The following is an 18,088-nucleotide window of genomic DNA, read 5'->3' on the forward strand; positions in this document are numbered from 1 at the left end:
CATACCTGTCTCCAATTTTTTAAAATCTATGTTGACATGGCTCTTTGCTGGAAACTGAATGTGGGCCCATGAGTAGTTGAAACTCAAGAATGGGTATTGGAACAACTCAATCGGACCCTTTCTAAGCACAACCATGATGTTATCCATATGCAGACAGAGAGAGAAGACAGCTGTCTAAGATGGCCATGTAGATGGCAGCAAAGTGCACTTGATTGCAATGGTATGTGCTGTTGAAGAGCAGAGAATGGCCTTTACATTGCTACGATGTCCAACCTCCTAAACACATTTATTTCTGTGGGCTATTGTTTCGCTGGTTTGGCTTTCCAGTGTTAGCAGGACTGGATTTCAAAATAGAGAACGAAGAGCTTTTAAATAGGGCTGCCATTGAAAAACAATGTCTTCTGGTGCAAACAAAGTTTGTGAAAGTCAAGTGTGGACGTACCTTTAGCCCACTAGCACCTAGGTCCACAACAGCAAGAACATGTACAGGATAAAAACGTTTCTCCCAACTTAAACATGTTACAGAAGTTGAGGACCAGCAGCATACTAGCCAGTAGGTGTTTATCTTACGGGTGGAGGCTGGGAAGGGAAGGGCCACTGGCTGGTGAAAATAATGGTGACTGTTTGGTGTCACACTCTCCTGGAGAACACAGATCACGTAAGCCAGGTTGAGGCTGTAGAAAAAGACAGTGGTTGTTAAGGTTGTTAACCAGAAAACCCTTCCAGTGAAAATCCCTGGATAGTCTTGAATAACCCAGAATGAACAGTGACTTCCTATGGTTAATGTGTTATTAAAACCTAATTACATTCATTATCTCCTTTTCAAAGCAATCGATGGTGGACCACATGTTCTTGTTTCAGGATTTACACATTTTTCATTAAGAGTGGGGCTGGCTGATATATATATATAATATTACAGCTTTGTGTGTACTCAGTTATCCCTTGAGACATTGTCTGTTCCATATTCACCCAGACGGCACAAATCCTGAAATAGTGCCAGAAGAGAAGGAAAGAGACAAGATTAAGGACCTGCTGGAAAAAAAACACATTTCCTGAGGCATAAATATCTTGTATAACATAGTTTAATATCTGAACCAAAATTGCAATAAAATGTGTCAACATATACATACAATGTGTTTAATTCATTCCTCACAATCTTAGTTTAAATGATCTAAGCTAATATTACAGATTTACCATAGTGAAATGCTTAAAAAAAAACCCACAACAAAGCAAAACGAACAGATTAATAGACATGCTTTCATGTTTGCTGAAACATGGCCTACGGAATAAATATACAACAATCTGTACAACCAAGTCAGGAAAACAAACGGTAGAAACTTGTTTCATAAATTCCCCCCTCCCCGTAATTATAGCAACCTGGACTTTCTGTTCTACAGCAGAGCGAACATTCAGCTGTTGGGTACATGGTTATGTCCACAGGACACAGGCACAGTCAGTGCAGTTTCAGTACCTGATTTTGAGGTTATTTTATGTACATATGTGTAAATATGTACTATTGTTGCCTTCCTTATACAGCAGTGGATGGATCCTGTGCCACAGAGGAATTATATTTAGGGAACTAAAGGCTAGACTGTAATATCAGAGAAAGCAGGGGGACAAATGAAGAGATTCTGCTCTTCAGTGTCAATTATTGTTGTATTGCTGTTGTTGTTGTTAATAATAATAATAATAATAATAATAATACAATCACCACATTACTCTTATGAAGCTAGAAAACATTACGCTTTGTGGCTTTTAATGATACCTTTGACTGAGTTTAGTTTGGTTTTTTATACAGTATTTCACAATACAACACTTTTTTTCCTAGACTATTATCTTCTTAAACTAATGGTCAGAGCAGAATATCAGATGAACCTATGACAGGACCAATAATGAGAGTACATGTTTTCAAAGTTCTAACAATGAACAATTAACTGAGATGTCTGAAACGATGGCAATCTGTCAAAATAAACTCCTCACCTCTTGTAGTGAATCATATCTCTCTTTAACACCTGAGAACTTCCCACGATTGAGGCTACAGTACAATGGGAAGAATTGTTTTTGATACAAAATTCATTCATAATTAAAACAATATTAACAATCAAGCTGTACTCACCATCCAATTTGCTGTATTTAAAAAGTCTTCATTTTCTGTTATTGTGTCTGAGCAGTCTAAAATAAAGGTATATTTTTGATGTAGACTGTGTATTACTTGGGAGGCACTACATTCTGGCTTGATTTACAATTTCCAGTAATGGCTGCTTTTCATTGTATTCTCATTAGCATGTAGCCAGAGGGTCATTCTGTTTTGATTTATTGGCTGTTCCAACAAATCTATGGATATTCACAGTCATCAAATTTCCTTCTTATGAATAGTCAAAGGCACCTGCCTTCATCTCAACTTTCCATGTTCAGCAAAGCAGGGAAAAGATTTCTCAAGTGGAGATAATCTATGCTAAGTATGGTAAGTACAGTAAGTTTTAAATGAATGTATAGAGAATCCAACTGATATTAGATCTGTGTGTATTTCAACAAGAGTAGAGGTGTGACAACTGAATAGAATGATATTCCATGAATGCTCGTTTCTAATGAGTATGCATTCTAGAGGAATTAGACTTGACCTTTGACACAAAATTGAAACATTCAAGAAGAAACCAAATATAAAGCATGTGTAAGCACACTGAAGTTGAAGAGAAAATTAATTCTTACAAAGTATTAACTTACAGTACATTCAGTCTAGTTGCCCATGAAATTACCTGCATACTCTGTATACTGCAGTGGTATTCTATACTGCAAAATATCATGTCCTATACATGATACATGTACATAATTTATACATGATTTTATTTATTTTACACTTCCTCTAGGAGGTTCCTCTGGTAGAAAGGCAAACCACTGAATAGTGGATGAAACAACACTGACACGTTGAACAGTGGGGTGAAGTCAATCGGATGTGTCTTGACGTGTTGATCTGCAGTATTGGCTTAAAAGCTGGGTTTCAGCAAGACTGACCAACAGCGATGGTTTCATAGCAGCGGAATACTGAATAGGACTGTACTGTGTGCATCGACAGGAATCCATTCATGGCTTGTTATTCTTTTTTGACAATGGTAAACTTTAGGATGAGGAACCAACTAATATCCTATTACCAGGTTACAATACTACAGGTTGAATGATGGTGATTCAAAGTGACACCGAGACTTAGACTGTGTCTTAGTGTCATGTTCTCTCCTTCATTGACTCATAGTGTAACATTTCACGATGCAGAAAACCAGACACATCACACATGGCTCCGAGTTAATGAACAGCAACAATCCCTGACCTTCAAAGTACAATGACAATTACAAACTGTTCTCCTCTGAACCATTCCCTAAACCTAAACCAGTGTCTAAAATACTTTCAAATGAAAGGTAACAGGAGCCTGACCTGCGTTTTGTAATAACAATGTAAATCCTCAGCAATACACAACCTCTTACTTTCATATAAACCAATGGTCCTCCATTGAAGGGGAGAGCCTACTTGCTTAATACCACAAGACAGGGGTCTCCCAACCCACTCAGCAGAAGAAAATGACAGCAATCGATTATTTAATACAACTGGAAGACTTACAGTACATGCTATAATGAGTAAGAATGTCCACCAAGTAACAAATGTCATAGAAAACAACTGGAGTTGGCATCATCAACTGTTCTTTAGTGGCATTCCCTGTTGATCTGTTTGTCCTCTGAACCACAGAGACTGAGCAGTACAGGAAAATGAGTGCTTTTGGCAGAGGACAGATATTGAGCAGATATGGTTTGCACAAGGCAGCAAGAGGTAAGCCCAGACGAAATAGCCCTGGTGAGACATCGTGGGTCAGTAGGCCTCAGATGAAGTAGTGCGAATAATTTTGACATTCAATGGTTTTGTTACAAAGTAAATGCACATAATGGTTCTGTGACTTATGTGGACTTCTTGTCATCCCCTGTGAATGGGGAAAAAAGGTCTCAGGATGTCCCATAAGGGAAACATACCTAAAAATCAACTTTTCAAAATGGTTACCCAGGAGGATGTAGGAAATGTCTCTGGATTTAGAAGAGTTTAAGAGATTAATACAATGTCTTGAGTGAATTTGCTCATACAATTAAACCAGAAATCCCTCCTTTTCCACTGTTATGTCTATGTAGCGAAGGGCGAGAGCAGTCACCCCACCCAGCCTCGAACCCAGGTCTACGGGGTGCCAAACCTGCAGCTTGACCGCAGGCCTGGTGGGGCGACTGAGCTTGCCCTTTGCTACAGTCTACGATGACAACAGGATACTACTTACAATATGTTTCAAAAACTACTGAAACTTGGAATTTAAATCAGCTGTTGATGTAGGGGTTTACAGTCATGGCAAACCCCATCCTAACAATAAAATCCCATTATGATTTCATGACTGGGTAATGATCACCAGAGAATTCCAGAGAGAATAAATGACAAACAAGCATTATAGTTTCCTCAGATCCAATTAATGCATTTGCAAGTATGACCATATTGACTGGTACCCTATTGCAAAGACATGTCTTTTACACAATGTTTTCCATGTGGCTTGCCATTCTTCATCATGTCAAGTTTGTAGTTTAAAGGGAAACTGTAGACAAAGCATAGCTAACATGATGCTTACTGCTGCCATAAATTCGACAAACAAGATATGGTAAATATGGTAGCTAGCTAGTTTCCCCTCCTACTTAGCTAACTAACGCTATTTTTCTGTGCATGACACTTCGTCTTCTGATAGGTATTTAAAAAAATTTATTTTGTCCGAACTGGTTTCTGAGGTGGTGTCTTACCAGTAGTCATGACTATTTGTCAATGCAACTGGTTAGTTAGCCACCGTAAACACAATACATGAATACACAAGGACTGCTTAAAATTTCCCCTTAAATTAAAAGACTGACACTTTCTAACTATTTGGAATACTATCACACTGTAAGTCAACAAGTTAGACACATTCAGTGTGGATACGTAACTATAACTGAATAATGATGCTTAAAATACATTATACATTCATTATCATACTTTTACTAGTGCCCTGTAAGTCAGTCCTTTTGTCAGTAGCCCATTAAGAATTTAGCGTCCACCGTGCATCAGGTTTTTTATGTATATCCAGGTAGCTTGCCCTTGTGCATGCATAGAATTTTTCATCCATTTTGGAAATGCATATGACACAAACATTCAGTCCTACATGTAATCTCCTACTTTTCTGTGATTGTAGGTGTCAAACGCACAAGGTGCCATTCACCAGTGCTTTTAAAATAAATATTCCTTGAAATTTTGTGCTCTATTTTGCCACACTGTAAATTCCATTTTCCACTGCCCTGTAAAGTAGCAGTACTTCACTATAGTTACAATCAATTCCACTGTGTCTTACTGCACATGAAATTGACCGTCTGAATAGTCAGTTTTTGACAGAGACACTGGTGCTTTCCAATCTATCTGAAAGGATATTTTGAAAAAGTTGATTTCTAGGTTTTTATCCACATGGAGGACAATAAAGAGTCCCTTTCTACATTAAGTATATTTTGTCAAATAATGACTACACTATGATTGAAATTGCTGGTAAGAGGACCTGAAGGCTGTCTTGGCAAGAGGCAATCAGCCAAGGCGCTATTTGTTAAAGACATTGCTGTGTTTTGAATTTGTGTTTCATACATCCATAATCCTGGCCCAGGGAACACCGCTGGTGGCGCTGGAAGAAGCAAAGATGGAAAGACAGGCACCATGTGCTTATCATCCAGTTCCTGGATAAACCTCTGCCACTTTAGTCCACCATAGCTGCTGATGTCCTTCACATTCTTTTGTTTTTTTTCTCTTTGTTTTTATCAAGACAGGGAACATAGGAAATGAGTACAAAAGTTTACATGTCACAACTGCTTAGGGTTACTTTAAGCACGCCTGTGATACGTTCATCAATGTTAGAAATGGGGGTAAAAGGAGAAGAGGGAAGAGGTTTCTTGGCCCCTTACCGGGGGCACATGGTTGTTGAGCTCTTATCTCAGAATGGGTACTTTATATTACAAGTGGAGGTGGACTTGTTATGCCCATTTGAATTCTACATACAGTCTCAGACTGGACATGAAGATAGTTCAAGACAGATGAGAAAGGGTTTTTCCAAAGTTTTTTGTATACCTCAAGGAAAAAATGCTGAGAGGAGAAGACAGCAGTGTCCTACCCCCGCACCGAATGGGGAGGGCGTCTCAGTACATCCACGACACAGGACAGACAAAGACAGACACAGTGAGGTTTGTGTGTGTGTGTGTGTGTGTGTGTGTGTGTGTGGGGACAAAAGGTAAAGTTTGGCCAGCTCATCTGGGTAAGGGGTGGAGTCGGGAGGGCGACGCGGGCCCTGGGGACGCCCGGTGGATGGGCGAGGAGGATGGGGACATGCGGGGGCTGAGCTCGCCCGTCTGCAGACGCCACAGCAGCTCCTCGTTGGTGCGGCTCAGGCGTTTCTTCTCGTTGCTCTCCTTCTCCACGTACTCCTGCAGGTTGGCGTTCTCCTCAGAAAGCTGCCTGTTTGGGGACAGCGGCCACGGCAGCCATGTGTTACCGAGAGTGTAACGTCTCTCCAGTATTTACAGTACCAGTCAAACGTTTGGACACACCTATTTTTCTTTATTTTTACTATTTCCCACATTTTAGAATAACAGCAAAAGACATCAAAACTATGAAATAACACAAACGGAACTTATATTTGAGATTCTTCAAAGTACCCAAAAATGCTTTTTAAATTTTTTTTTTTTTTCCATTCAAATTCATACATATGCATCAACTTCACTGTTTATATCTTTCTAAGAAACAAATTTCAAGCATTTAAGCATACATCTTTAGATCAAAACTTTGAATACATGTTTCCAGTTATCTTAATCATGTCTGTCCAAACTTTTGACTGGTACTGTACACATTCTGTGTATGTACCGGGCGGCAGTGTAGCATAGTGGTTAAGGAGCAGAACTTGTAACTGAAAGGTTGCCGGTTCAATCCCCGCTGGGACACTGCTGTTGTACCCTTGGGCAAGGTACTTAACCCACAATTGCCTCAGTAAATATCCAGCTGTATAAATGGATAACATTGTAAAGAACTGTAACCTATGTAAGTCGCTTTGGATAAAAGTGTCTGCTAAATGAATAAATGTAAAATGTAAATGTACCTTGGTGTGGTCTGTGATCAGGTTATTGCAGAGAAGGGATGCAAACTATGAATATCGTCAAATAGTGTCCCACTAAGAAATTACTTCTTATGTTGTTCTTAGACTGTTTAAGAATCAAAGTATTTCTCTTCTCTCATGTTTCTCTCATAAATCCCTGCGGCCTAACAGCTATATCTCTGTGTGGTCTTCAGCAATACATTGTACATATGGCTCTTTATTTCAATTATCTAAAACAGATCCTAGCTTTAGGACAAACAATGCTCAACTAAGCATGTGGTCCATCCTCTCTGATTAGCTATAGGATGAGATGGTATTTAGAATCAGCAAGCAACATACTCCAGTGTGCTTCATTATGGAACAGATGCTGGGCACAGTAAACTATACTAGCACAATTAATACAATTACAAGCAAATTACGCTGCAATTCTCCAATGCATTGTTGTTAAGATAATTTACTCTGGTGTTTTTTTAGGCTAATGACTCTAAAATTAACATATTTACATAAGTTCTATATTTGGTTTGCTTGTTGTCTTCATTTTTCACAGCCTTAAGCAGAATTCACACAGACCAGTAAAAACTCTGAGGATCACGTGTTCTGTAGTTTAACAGTGTTTGGGCAAGTACTGCAATCGGGGGTAAGTTAAAAACTCTAGAGGTCCTGATGTAATTTCTGTCTATTGGGGACAGAGTTTAACTCACAAGAATGGATTATGAAGGCCTTGCATGACTGACTTGACTGACTGAAAAGTGAGTCTTGGAAAAAAATATAATTAATAGTAAGTACTCTGTACAGACAACACTAAATAGAAGGGCAAAGACGGAGGTCCACAGACCTGGACACAGCAAGGTTTTGGTCTATTCTGGCTTTAAGGTCTTCATTCTGCTGCTGCAACACCTGGACTTTCTCCTCTAACACCACATTCTTCTGAGCCTGCTCAGAAATATATGAAAACAACAACATAATATTACATTTTTCAGCTGACCAGAATAATAAAATGCTGTTTATCATACACTGATATCTTTCCAAAAAAAATTGCACATACTGTCAGAAACAGGCACAATTTACAGTGTGAGGTCACCGCAACATTGAAGGATCTCACCCAGTAGACCTGTAAAATGCATATACTGTACATGTTTGTGCATGCAAGACAAAGTCATTTTAATCTAGATCTTACCATTTTCTCCAGCTCAGCGATCTTCAACTCCTGCTCATGTATCTGCTGGTTCTTCATCTCCAGAACTTCCTTGAGGCTCTTCAGGTCCTCCTCGATGTGCTGATATGGAGCCAACGCGTCCTGCACACCACACAGGGCAGGGGGACACGTGAGCACTTTGAAGAGCATGCTGCCTTACATGCGTTGTACATGGGATGATGTGTGATTAGGTTTCACCCTGCAAAGATCCATCAAGACTGCACCTTTGTTTGAGTGATATGTTCCTGGCAGTATAATTCAGAGACTGGAAAAACAGCTTTCTGGCTTTTGTTCTCTTATCCACCGTTACCCAACCCTGGTCCTAGGGGCAAGCCCCGTACGTTGGTTTTCATTGCAGCTCAGCCCTCAGTTATCCTGGCCTGAATGAGCTTTTAACTGAATACTGAGATGGATTTGGCAGCACCCAAACTGCGGTTACTTCTTTGTCACGGATATCTAAACAACATATATTGCGTAACATTACAGCTCAGTCAAATGTGATCAATTACATGCACAGAGTGCTATATTATCTCATTTTGACTGCTGGATTGATGAACATGCAGAATGTGTGTACAGCATATGTGCGGTCTACAGCATGTGTACAAAAGTGTAAAGGATATTTAAGTGTATAAATATGTACAATAAATGTTTATATGCACATTTTTATATGGCAAGTGTGCATCTCCACTACACCATGTTCTCTCTCCATCTGTATGTGAGTTTATATATGGTAAAGGTGTGTCCAGCACATTTCTTTTCCTCCAAATGTGTGCACATTAATGGACACAGTGCGAGTATGGTAATTGTATGTACTGTATATGAACATACAGCAGAGGAAGCTCACAACATACAATTTTTGTTGAGACTGGGTTACAGAGGTGTAGATTCAATTCTGTGGTAATTTCTGAGGCAGATGCTTTGTGTTTTACAGCAACTATCCTGTTAAGTGTCTATCCTTATTGATGAACTTTGACTTGCAACCACTGCTTCTCTTTCCTGAGGCAGTTTTTATTTATATGCTGTTATGATTAGAGACTGTTTCTTGACACATTAAAATCTTTTGCTGTGTCTGTAACTGATGCATCTCCAGGCACCATCTCTTTCAAAAACTGTTAGATCACTCATGTTGCTTTAGAAATTCACATATTTAAGTATTGATTTTAAAATGTGTTTATAGCACAAACATATTGGTAATTGGTAATGACACTAATACGAAATGTGTAAACTTTTAATTGTGATTTAGTTCCTTCAGAACAAAAGTCCATTTTCATTTGATGTTTCCACTATTTTGTGTATCCCCTGTATGTGTACACTGTATGTGTGTGCCCACTTCTGCATACCACAATCTGCTCATCAGTGCTTCTCCGTAACGCCTCCTCAAAACGCTTCGCCCGATCTCGCAGGCTGCGGTTCTGAAATGTCAGTGTGTCCACCTGATCCTGTACAGAACACACACACACACACACACACACACACACACACACACACACACACACACACACACACACACACACACACACATATATAAACTTCAAACACACCTTCTGTAATCGTCAGTGAAGTGTCAGTAATTAGTTATCCCTTTTGTGGCCATTCACAGTTAAAAATATTTGGCTCCAGTTCAAATGGCGTTAGTCGCTTTGAGAGAAACACACAACGGTTTAAAAGCGTTTCTGTTTGTCTGGTTTATCATGTTTGTGTCATTTACACGTTCCACTGTTACTCCTCCCAACATCCTCCATTGTTTCGTACCTGGAGTGAGAGTCTGAGCTTCTCAAAGTTCTCCTCCAGTGACTTCCTCTGCTGTTCATGAGCCATCATTAGGTCTGCAACAAAAGCAATTCCATAGTCAGGCGGCATGAACTCAGACCCTCATCCCCCAATTAAGACAGTCATTCTGTCACATGAGAATCGCTGCAGTGTCTCGAACAGAGCCGAAGCTGAAGCAATCATAACGTGCTGCAGTACAGTTCTGGTGCAGACCGCTGTGCACTGTACCTACAAATCTATTGAGCAAGACATGCTTTTTTTGCAGGGTGAAAAATGATGCTGTTTATACCTGCTGTACAGAAGCAGTTCTTTGTCTCCCTCTAGCTGTGGAGAATGTTACTGTAGTGCAGCTCCAACGTATTACTGTTTTATTACTTATTGGTACAGCAGATACCCTAACCCAGGCCAATTTACAAGAATTAATTCTACCTTCTCCCAGTCTTTTCTTTTGCTGATGCATTTAATGTTCAAAGGCATGACAGGTTTCCCTCATACAAGAGCTCAAACTTAAAGCACCCAAGCCCAGGGTCCAGTGTTGTAAACTGTACATCACACCCCGCCATGAAACACGTACCTCTCACTGTCTTTGCATGCTCCTCCTGCAGTGTTGCTATGGTCACGCTGTGATTGTTCTCCATCTCCATCATGGCCGCCTCGTGGTTTACGTTCATCTCCTCCATCTGGGCGGAGCCAAACAAGCACACACAGGAACGATGTCAAACAGTTGCCAGTGATACCTCTGGCTTGTATTAAACTGCATAATGTCTACGTTTACTAAAGCTGATAAGGGGCAAGGATCAATATTTCTGCTTTGAATGACCTCAGAAGAGTTCTGCAGAAGAACATAACAGAGCCTTTTTGGGGTGAGCTGTAAATACACAGATCTCCACGTGCTTCGGTGTGTGTGTGCTTTAGAGCTGTCACACAGAGTGCTGAGATTCAGACAGCGTGAAGGCACAGTGTGAGAGAGAGTACTGAGTGTGGACTCCTGCAGCCCAAGCAGCATGTGTCAAGTACAGCGGAACTAAACTGTGCAAACGATTAGGATCAGAGCGACTCCACTGCAGCAGGAGAGGAGTACATATTCAACCCTGTTGCATGCAGGCCGACTTTGGTAAAGTGTGAGAATGGTCCTTCCCCAGTTCCTGTCAGTCTCCCCTGCTCTCAGACTGACTTCAGTACAGTGTGGGAATGGTCCTTCCCCAGTGCCTGTCAGTTTCCCCTGCTCTCAGACTGACTTCAGTACAGTGTGGGAATGGTCCTGCGCCAGCTCCTGTCAGTTTCCCCTGCTCTCAGACTGACCTCAGTACAGTATGAGAAATATACGGCTACACTCCCACTGGTGTTAGAGTGACTTCAGTATAGTGTGAGAATGGTGCTGCCCCTGCTCGTTCTGGTCTCCCCCTCTCTCACACTGACCCCAGTCCAGTGTGAGAGATGTGTGCCTCCACTCCCATTGGTATCACACTGACTCCAGCACAGTGAGAGAACAGGGCCCTTGCTCCTGCCCCTCTCCCACCTGCTCCTGCTGCTGTGTGCGCAGCTCCTCCAGCTCAGCCCGCTGCTCCGCCCGGAGGCGTTCCCTCTCGGCCTCGTGCCGGGCCCTCAGCTGCTCCTCCAGGGCTCCCAGCTCTGCCTCCTGCTGCACCTGCAGCCTCCGCAGCTCCCGCTCAAAGCGCCGCTCCAGGTCCTCCTTGTCCTGCTGCAGACGCTCCCAGCGCGCCACGTTGAAGGCTGGAGGTGAGGGGGGGGGGAGTGTTGACAGAGACAGAGACAGGGCAGTGTGGGTCAGGGACACGAACAAACAGGAGGGGGGGGGGGGGGGGGGAAACGGGGCAGGAAACGTGGAAAAATCAGAACAGGAGGGAATTTACATATTAAAGTCGTAGACTCCCAATGGGCCAGATTTGAGAGGAGCAGATGTATTGGGACAGACAATAGACAGAAAGAAAGATCAGTGATAAGGGATATGTGGAAAGGAAGGAAATTAATGACAGGAGATAGGTAGAAAGAAGATCAGTGATAGGTGACAGATGGAACGGAAGGAGATTAGTGATAGGGATTAGGTGAAAGGGTATGTGATTAGTGAGGGGTGGAAATTTAGGAGATAAGTGATAGGGGATAGGTAGAAAAGAAGATCAGTGATGGGTGACAGATGGAAAGGTAGGAGATTAGTGATAGAAGAAAGGTGAAAGGGTAGGAGATTAGTGATAGGGGATAAGTGGAAAAGAAGGAGAGTGTGTAAAGAGTAGAACATGAGAGAACAAAAGTGAGCAGTTTGTTGACAGAAATCCTAATATTCAACAGTAATATCAAAATTCTACAAACAGGCAGTGCTGTCTGGTTTCTTCTCAGTTTTCATTTGTGCCCTTTGCTCTGTTTCTGGGCAGTGTCAGAGGAATATTATGATCACACGGACCTAACACAACGCCTAACACTCTTGGATGACAGCATCCCTGTAACCTTCCCAGAACCCTCCAGAACGTCAGAGCAGGGGGGGCACCTGCTCCCACCCTCTCGCTAAGCAACAAGCTTCCTACATCCCCCTCCCCCCCAACTGTGGCCCCTCCCAGTTCTGCCTCCCCAGCCTCCACTGTCCTGACGAATCACACTCACCCACTTCATCCCTGATTCTGGCAAGCTCCAGGGACAGTTCTCTCTCCTTCACAATGGCCGTTTCACTCTGCAAAAAACACACACACACACACACACACACACACACACACACACACACACACACACACACAAGCGCACACGCGCACACACACACACACACACAAACACAAAAGGAAGAACAAATTCAAATATTCACAGTGACTGGCATCATGACTATATAAACATCCTGATAGGATGCAGCAAGAAACTAGTATGCCAGCAGTATTCTCTCCATACAGAAGAATGCATAAGTAACTCTTCTTCTAACCATGCTTGGGAACACTCCTACAATTAGTATTTGCCAGTATTACTATAAAGTGTCATTTTAGATTGCTGAATTCATTTATTGCCTTGTTAGAGGCAGTCTTATCCATTTCACAAAGTCGGCAGTGATCGATCTGTGGATTAAAGCTGCAGCATGAGTTATGTGGTATCTGTTTACTCATTACAGCACATCCAAGAGTGTAAAATACACACAGTGGAACTCCTTGAGATCCTACACGATGGCTCACTGTCACAGTGCATCAGTCAGAAACATGAACCCTCTCCCAACACAAACACCGCTGTAATGACAAAATCAATGGCTATTCATTACCACTCTTTCTCTCTCACAAAAGCCATCAACACATGTACGCATGTACACAGGACCCACGGCCTTCCATGACTTATTCACACATGACCTCCTCAGAGTAAATCAAAAAAATGCCAATGCGGTCAGATTGATGGATTGCAATGCTTCAAGACACTCAATACCGGCTCCATGTCGGGTTAGTTCAGCATGACTCAGCCGGTTAAAAGGTTGACTCAGGTAATGCTCCTGGTGTGGGCTACAGAGGGAACCAGTGGGCTACACTCTAGCAGGGCAGTCAGGTCATGATCCAGGAGGGTGGGTTGGGTGTGGAGGGGGGGGGGGGGGGGTTGGTGACTTTGATTTGTGATTCAGCGTGGCTGCGATTCCGGAGGCTTCCTAACAAATCCAATTTCCAGTCCGTATCTGCCGGAGCTCTGGTCTCCGGGGAGTCCTTGCCATGAATTTTAATCCCTGCTCTGGTATCCACTCCCTTGCCATAGCAACCTAACCTGCTTTTATTCCCAGGAACAGTTTCCACAAGGTAATTTATAAGCATGACCTCACTCTGTGACCGACACAGTCACCGCCTTTAAATATATTTCAGGCCAAGGCTACAATTCACCTGCCTCATATAACTCAAGGAAAATGCAATAGATTAGATAATGTACAGGCAAACAAATTTAGGTGTTGCAAATGATCCCAACAATGACAACAACACAATCATGCACCTTGTAGATAGACTGAGGAAAACTAAAGGGTTTTCCTGGAGGTTGAAACTCTCTGCAGCAACCAAATTGAGTCCCTGCTCTCTCAACACCCTAATCCCAATCTCCAGACCCAGCACAATGACGGAGACAGGGATGGCTTAAAGACACAAATCATTTCAGATATGTCATTTCTGAAATGACATATCGCAGTGCTCTTATATCTCATGTTGCTTCTCTCTTTTGCTCTCAAAGGTGCACATTCCAGCTCTTGAACAATGTCACTTCTGCTCCCTCTCACTCTAAGGTGCATGCTTCAGCTGTTAAACCACAGGTCCTCTCTCTCTCACTCTCTCCCTCTCTCTCCCCTCCTCTCCCCCTCTCAGAACTCAGAGCAACATGCACACACACACCTTAGACTGCAGAGCACACACCGCGTTATGTAAGAAGACTGCAGAGGGAGAGAAACAATGCAGTCCGTGGCGGATTTAACCACACCGAAGCCAATCAATCCACAGCAACCGTCACGGCCGGCCCAGACATACAGGCGGAGGAAGAGTGATGACCGCACAGCCATCCGCAGGGCTGGGCGCACAGGGAATCGCGCGCTGAGATTGCTTTAATCTCTGGATGCTCCTGCCGAGGCTACTCCCTTTACCCGTTCGGTCCAGACAGTGCAGAGAGGGGAGGCTGTGTGGACAGCAGCGCTGGCCAAGACTAAAGAGGCAGACCGCTGCATCAAGACGACTGGGGGGGTGCGCTATGCCTGAACGGGAAATGTGCACAGAATCAGAGAGAGGGGGGGAGACAGAAAGAGAGAGAGAGCAAGGAGGGGAGGAGGAAGCAAGGGAAAAGAAAGGATTGCCCCCCCAGATAGTCTCACCTCTTCTGCTGGCACGTCTTCTACGATACCCTGCCGGAACAATTAATGCCAGCCTCAGCTCCCTCCTCTGTCCTCTTAAGGCCTCCCCCATGCAGCCCCTGTCGTGTGCACATGCTTCACACACCGACATGCACAGGCACACACTGGGAGTGTCATCCAAGCCCAGCCCAGAGGCAGAGAGAGGGGGAGGGGTCTAATCAATACGGGGCTGTTGTGTTACCAGCATGCCCTGCCCATCTCCACACCTCCCATAGGGAATGGCTGCACACGCACATACACACACACACACACGCAAGCATGCATATACCTGCAAGCACATACACACACATAAACTGCTGCCAGGACCAAAACACACATGGCTTATGCCTATATGCAAATATCCCACTTGTTCCCTTTGGCTCTGTCATTTGCTTGGCTTTACAAAAGGGACTGACAAAATAATTCCTGGGTTATCACAGGATTACAGTGAGATTGCAAAAGAGGAATTATTTTACCCCCTCCTCCATGATGAAAGGGTACAAAAAAATCAGTCAACCACCTTCCTTGACATCCTCTATTCCTCATCCCAACGCCCACTTCCTCACACGGTGACCTTACAATGGCTGTGTTCCTGTCTCTGCTGTCCTTCAGAAAGCTAGGAGGGCTCTGTAATTATTCTTAATAGCAAGCTCAATGCAAGAGGGCTTTATAACAACCTGACCGACTGGCTTTTCAAGCAACGCTTTTCTGTCAGCTCTTCTGAATTCTCCAGGCTCCCGGTGGCAAGACATGCAATGACAATGTGGGTTGCCAGCAGCAATCAACTGTTCAACACCTGCTGTTAAGGGACGAGGGACATGATAATCAATAGAAATTATTTTGCTGCATTGAGGCTTGCTTTTGGGTGGAGACTGTCTCCTTGGGAAATGGCATCACAGTGCACTGCTCCGTCAGTGGGCTGTAATTGAATTTATTAGCCTGTGATCTCTTGCTGTAGAAGTCCCTCCTCTGAGCAAGATGAGACAGTATGCTGAGAGGATATGCAGCAGAAAAGACACCTAAATGTCAATAATCATGGAACCCTGTGTTATCCTCAGACAGGGTGAATGCGTGTGAGCATCACAGAGTTTCTGTTGCCCCTGGTGCAAGAGAACAAGCTAGGATCTGTAGACCAGACGCAAGGACTGACAGCGGAGCTAATCGGCTGCTCCTGCTCACATTCCTCTTACTGATCACCACCTGCCCCCTGTGGACGGCAGGAAGCATGCACGCACGAGCATGTGTGTACAAGTGCGCAAAGAAAAAACAAAAATAACAAACAACAAGGCATGTTTGTGGAGTTGATCCATGGCAATGCATAACTGAACTATTGCTTCAAACAAATGGCCGAATCTGAACTTCAGCATCTTAAGTAGAGCAATTAAATAAACTGGATTTCATGTTTGAATGTCACAGCTTTGTATTGGAGTTTATGTTTGAAATTAAATTAAAATGTAAGCTATATTGTAAGCTATATTCAACTTCTTGATTGCACGTAAGCTCTCAATGCATTTACTTATGAAAAGCACACTAGTGACACACTGCGTGCACAGAACACAGACCACAGACAGTCAGAATCCCCTCTAAGTAAAGACATTATGTGATAATGTTAGCTACAACTGCAATTACATTTGCCCTCTAGTGGTAAAACAATGTTACTGCTGTTTTTTTTTTTCTTTTCTTGCTACTGGAGTCATTGGGCATGGAATTGGCCTTCTGCTATTTAAAACCATCTCACTCAGCGAATGAGCGATTGACTAAGTGAGATAATCGATTGACAACACAAGAAAGGGAGTGAGAGAGTGAGTGAGTGAATCTGAAAATGTAAGAAGGCCAATTCAAGGCCCAATGCCGCCTGTAGCAAGAAAAACAAGCAAGTTTCTGTTTCTGTCCTCATTCACAGTGTACTGTATGGAAATATGCATGAGACCCAGCAGGGTACTGAACAAGGTGTCCTGGAATGATACCTGATGGAAAACATACCCTGCCTGCGTGACGCTGCCCTCCTCTGCCCCAGAGAATGCACAGCACAACGCAGAGGGAGAGATCAAGCAGCAGTGTTCCACGCTGTGAGTCAGCCGGTGCACAAAAACAGGCGCGGCATTTTTTTTTTTTTTTTTATGTTACTATGCGGCTGTAACAGCGTTGACTGGGGATTGAATCAGCCTCCCCTCCACTCCCTAGGGCAACCTTAAAGGAATCTCACATCTCAACTTCAAGGGCTTCAGCCCTGAAGAAACGTCTGGATTAAGGGGAAATATTTCACGGATGACATTTTACTGTTCAAGACAAAAATGCACGTATCAGCACTGGTAAGCACAGGACATCGTAAGAAATACTTCTATACACTTATTATTCAGTTCAGAAAAAGTTTGGTTACATAACTTGATGTTTATTGAAAATGATGTATGAACATGTAACTGCTTGTTACCAAGTGGAATTTCTTGTGCACAAAATGAAAAATACAAAATATTCCACAATCTAGGAAGAACTGAGAAAAGCTTAAGATTCATAGGTGTAAAGTTTTCAGATAAACCTAAGAGTTTTACGCTGTCATAGTCCTGAAGTCACTTTGCCAAATCTGATTTCAGAAGGAGTGCAATGCTGAGGATAACCCACAGTCCCATGGATAGTGACATTTGGGGGGGGGGGTGGCATATCTCATACAATCCTAAAGAAACTAATCATAACACCAGGACTGCTACCATCAGCTTCTAGCAACCAAGTAAAGGTGAACTTAAATATCAAAAGGACAATTATGCTTATCTGGACTTGGAAAAAAGGCAAGAACCAAAGTCCCAGGACAATTACAGTTTGAACAGTCAGACTAGGAGACCGTTTTGCGTCCATAGTGTTCGAATTTAACAAGAAAAGTGCATGTAGCTTCTCAGGGTAACAACATTTTCAAACCACAAAAACAACTTATGTCCTGCATAACCCCCGACCCCCTGTTCGGGGTAAATGGAAATACTATAAGCATAGGCACAATCCTGGTGGCAGTGTAAGCCTTTGAAGTAGCAAAAGCCCAATAGTAAAAACTATGATACAAGGTTGTGGTGGCACAAGCTCAGTGACAGGAAAAAGTACACCTTTGTGCACCTTATAAGACCATCTATTCACTTTG

General features: G+C 42.8%; 1 protein-coding gene across 1 annotated transcript in view; it reads right to left on the bottom strand.

The window, feature by feature from the left end:
• Window positions 1-5,581: 5,581 nt before the first annotated feature.
• Window positions 5,582-18,088, bottom strand: part of mtus2b (microtubule associated tumor suppressor candidate 2b) — a 70,345-nt gene continuing 57,838 nt past the window's right edge. The window contains exons 8-15 of the mRNA XM_036535943.1: window positions 12,750-12,816; window positions 11,653-11,867; window positions 10,708-10,813; window positions 10,116-10,189; window positions 9,704-9,802; window positions 8,346-8,465; window positions 8,004-8,101; window positions 5,582-6,534 (exon numbers count right to left, since the gene is read on the bottom strand). Coding sequence (XP_036391836.1) covers window positions 6,327-6,534; window positions 8,004-8,101; window positions 8,346-8,465; window positions 9,704-9,802; window positions 10,116-10,189; window positions 10,708-10,813; window positions 11,653-11,867; window positions 12,750-12,816 — 987 coding nt within the window. The 3' untranslated portion in view covers window positions 5,582-6,326. The remainder of the gene's footprint in view (window positions 6,535-8,003; window positions 8,102-8,345; window positions 8,466-9,703; window positions 9,803-10,115; window positions 10,190-10,707; window positions 10,814-11,652; window positions 11,868-12,749; window positions 12,817-18,088) is intronic.

Source organism: Megalops cyprinoides, chromosome 9 (genome assembly GCF_013368585.1).
Source record: "Megalops cyprinoides isolate fMegCyp1 chromosome 9, fMegCyp1.pri, whole genome shotgun sequence".
NCBI classification, from domain to species: Eukaryota; Metazoa; Chordata; class Actinopteri; order Elopiformes; family Megalopidae; genus Megalops; species Megalops cyprinoides.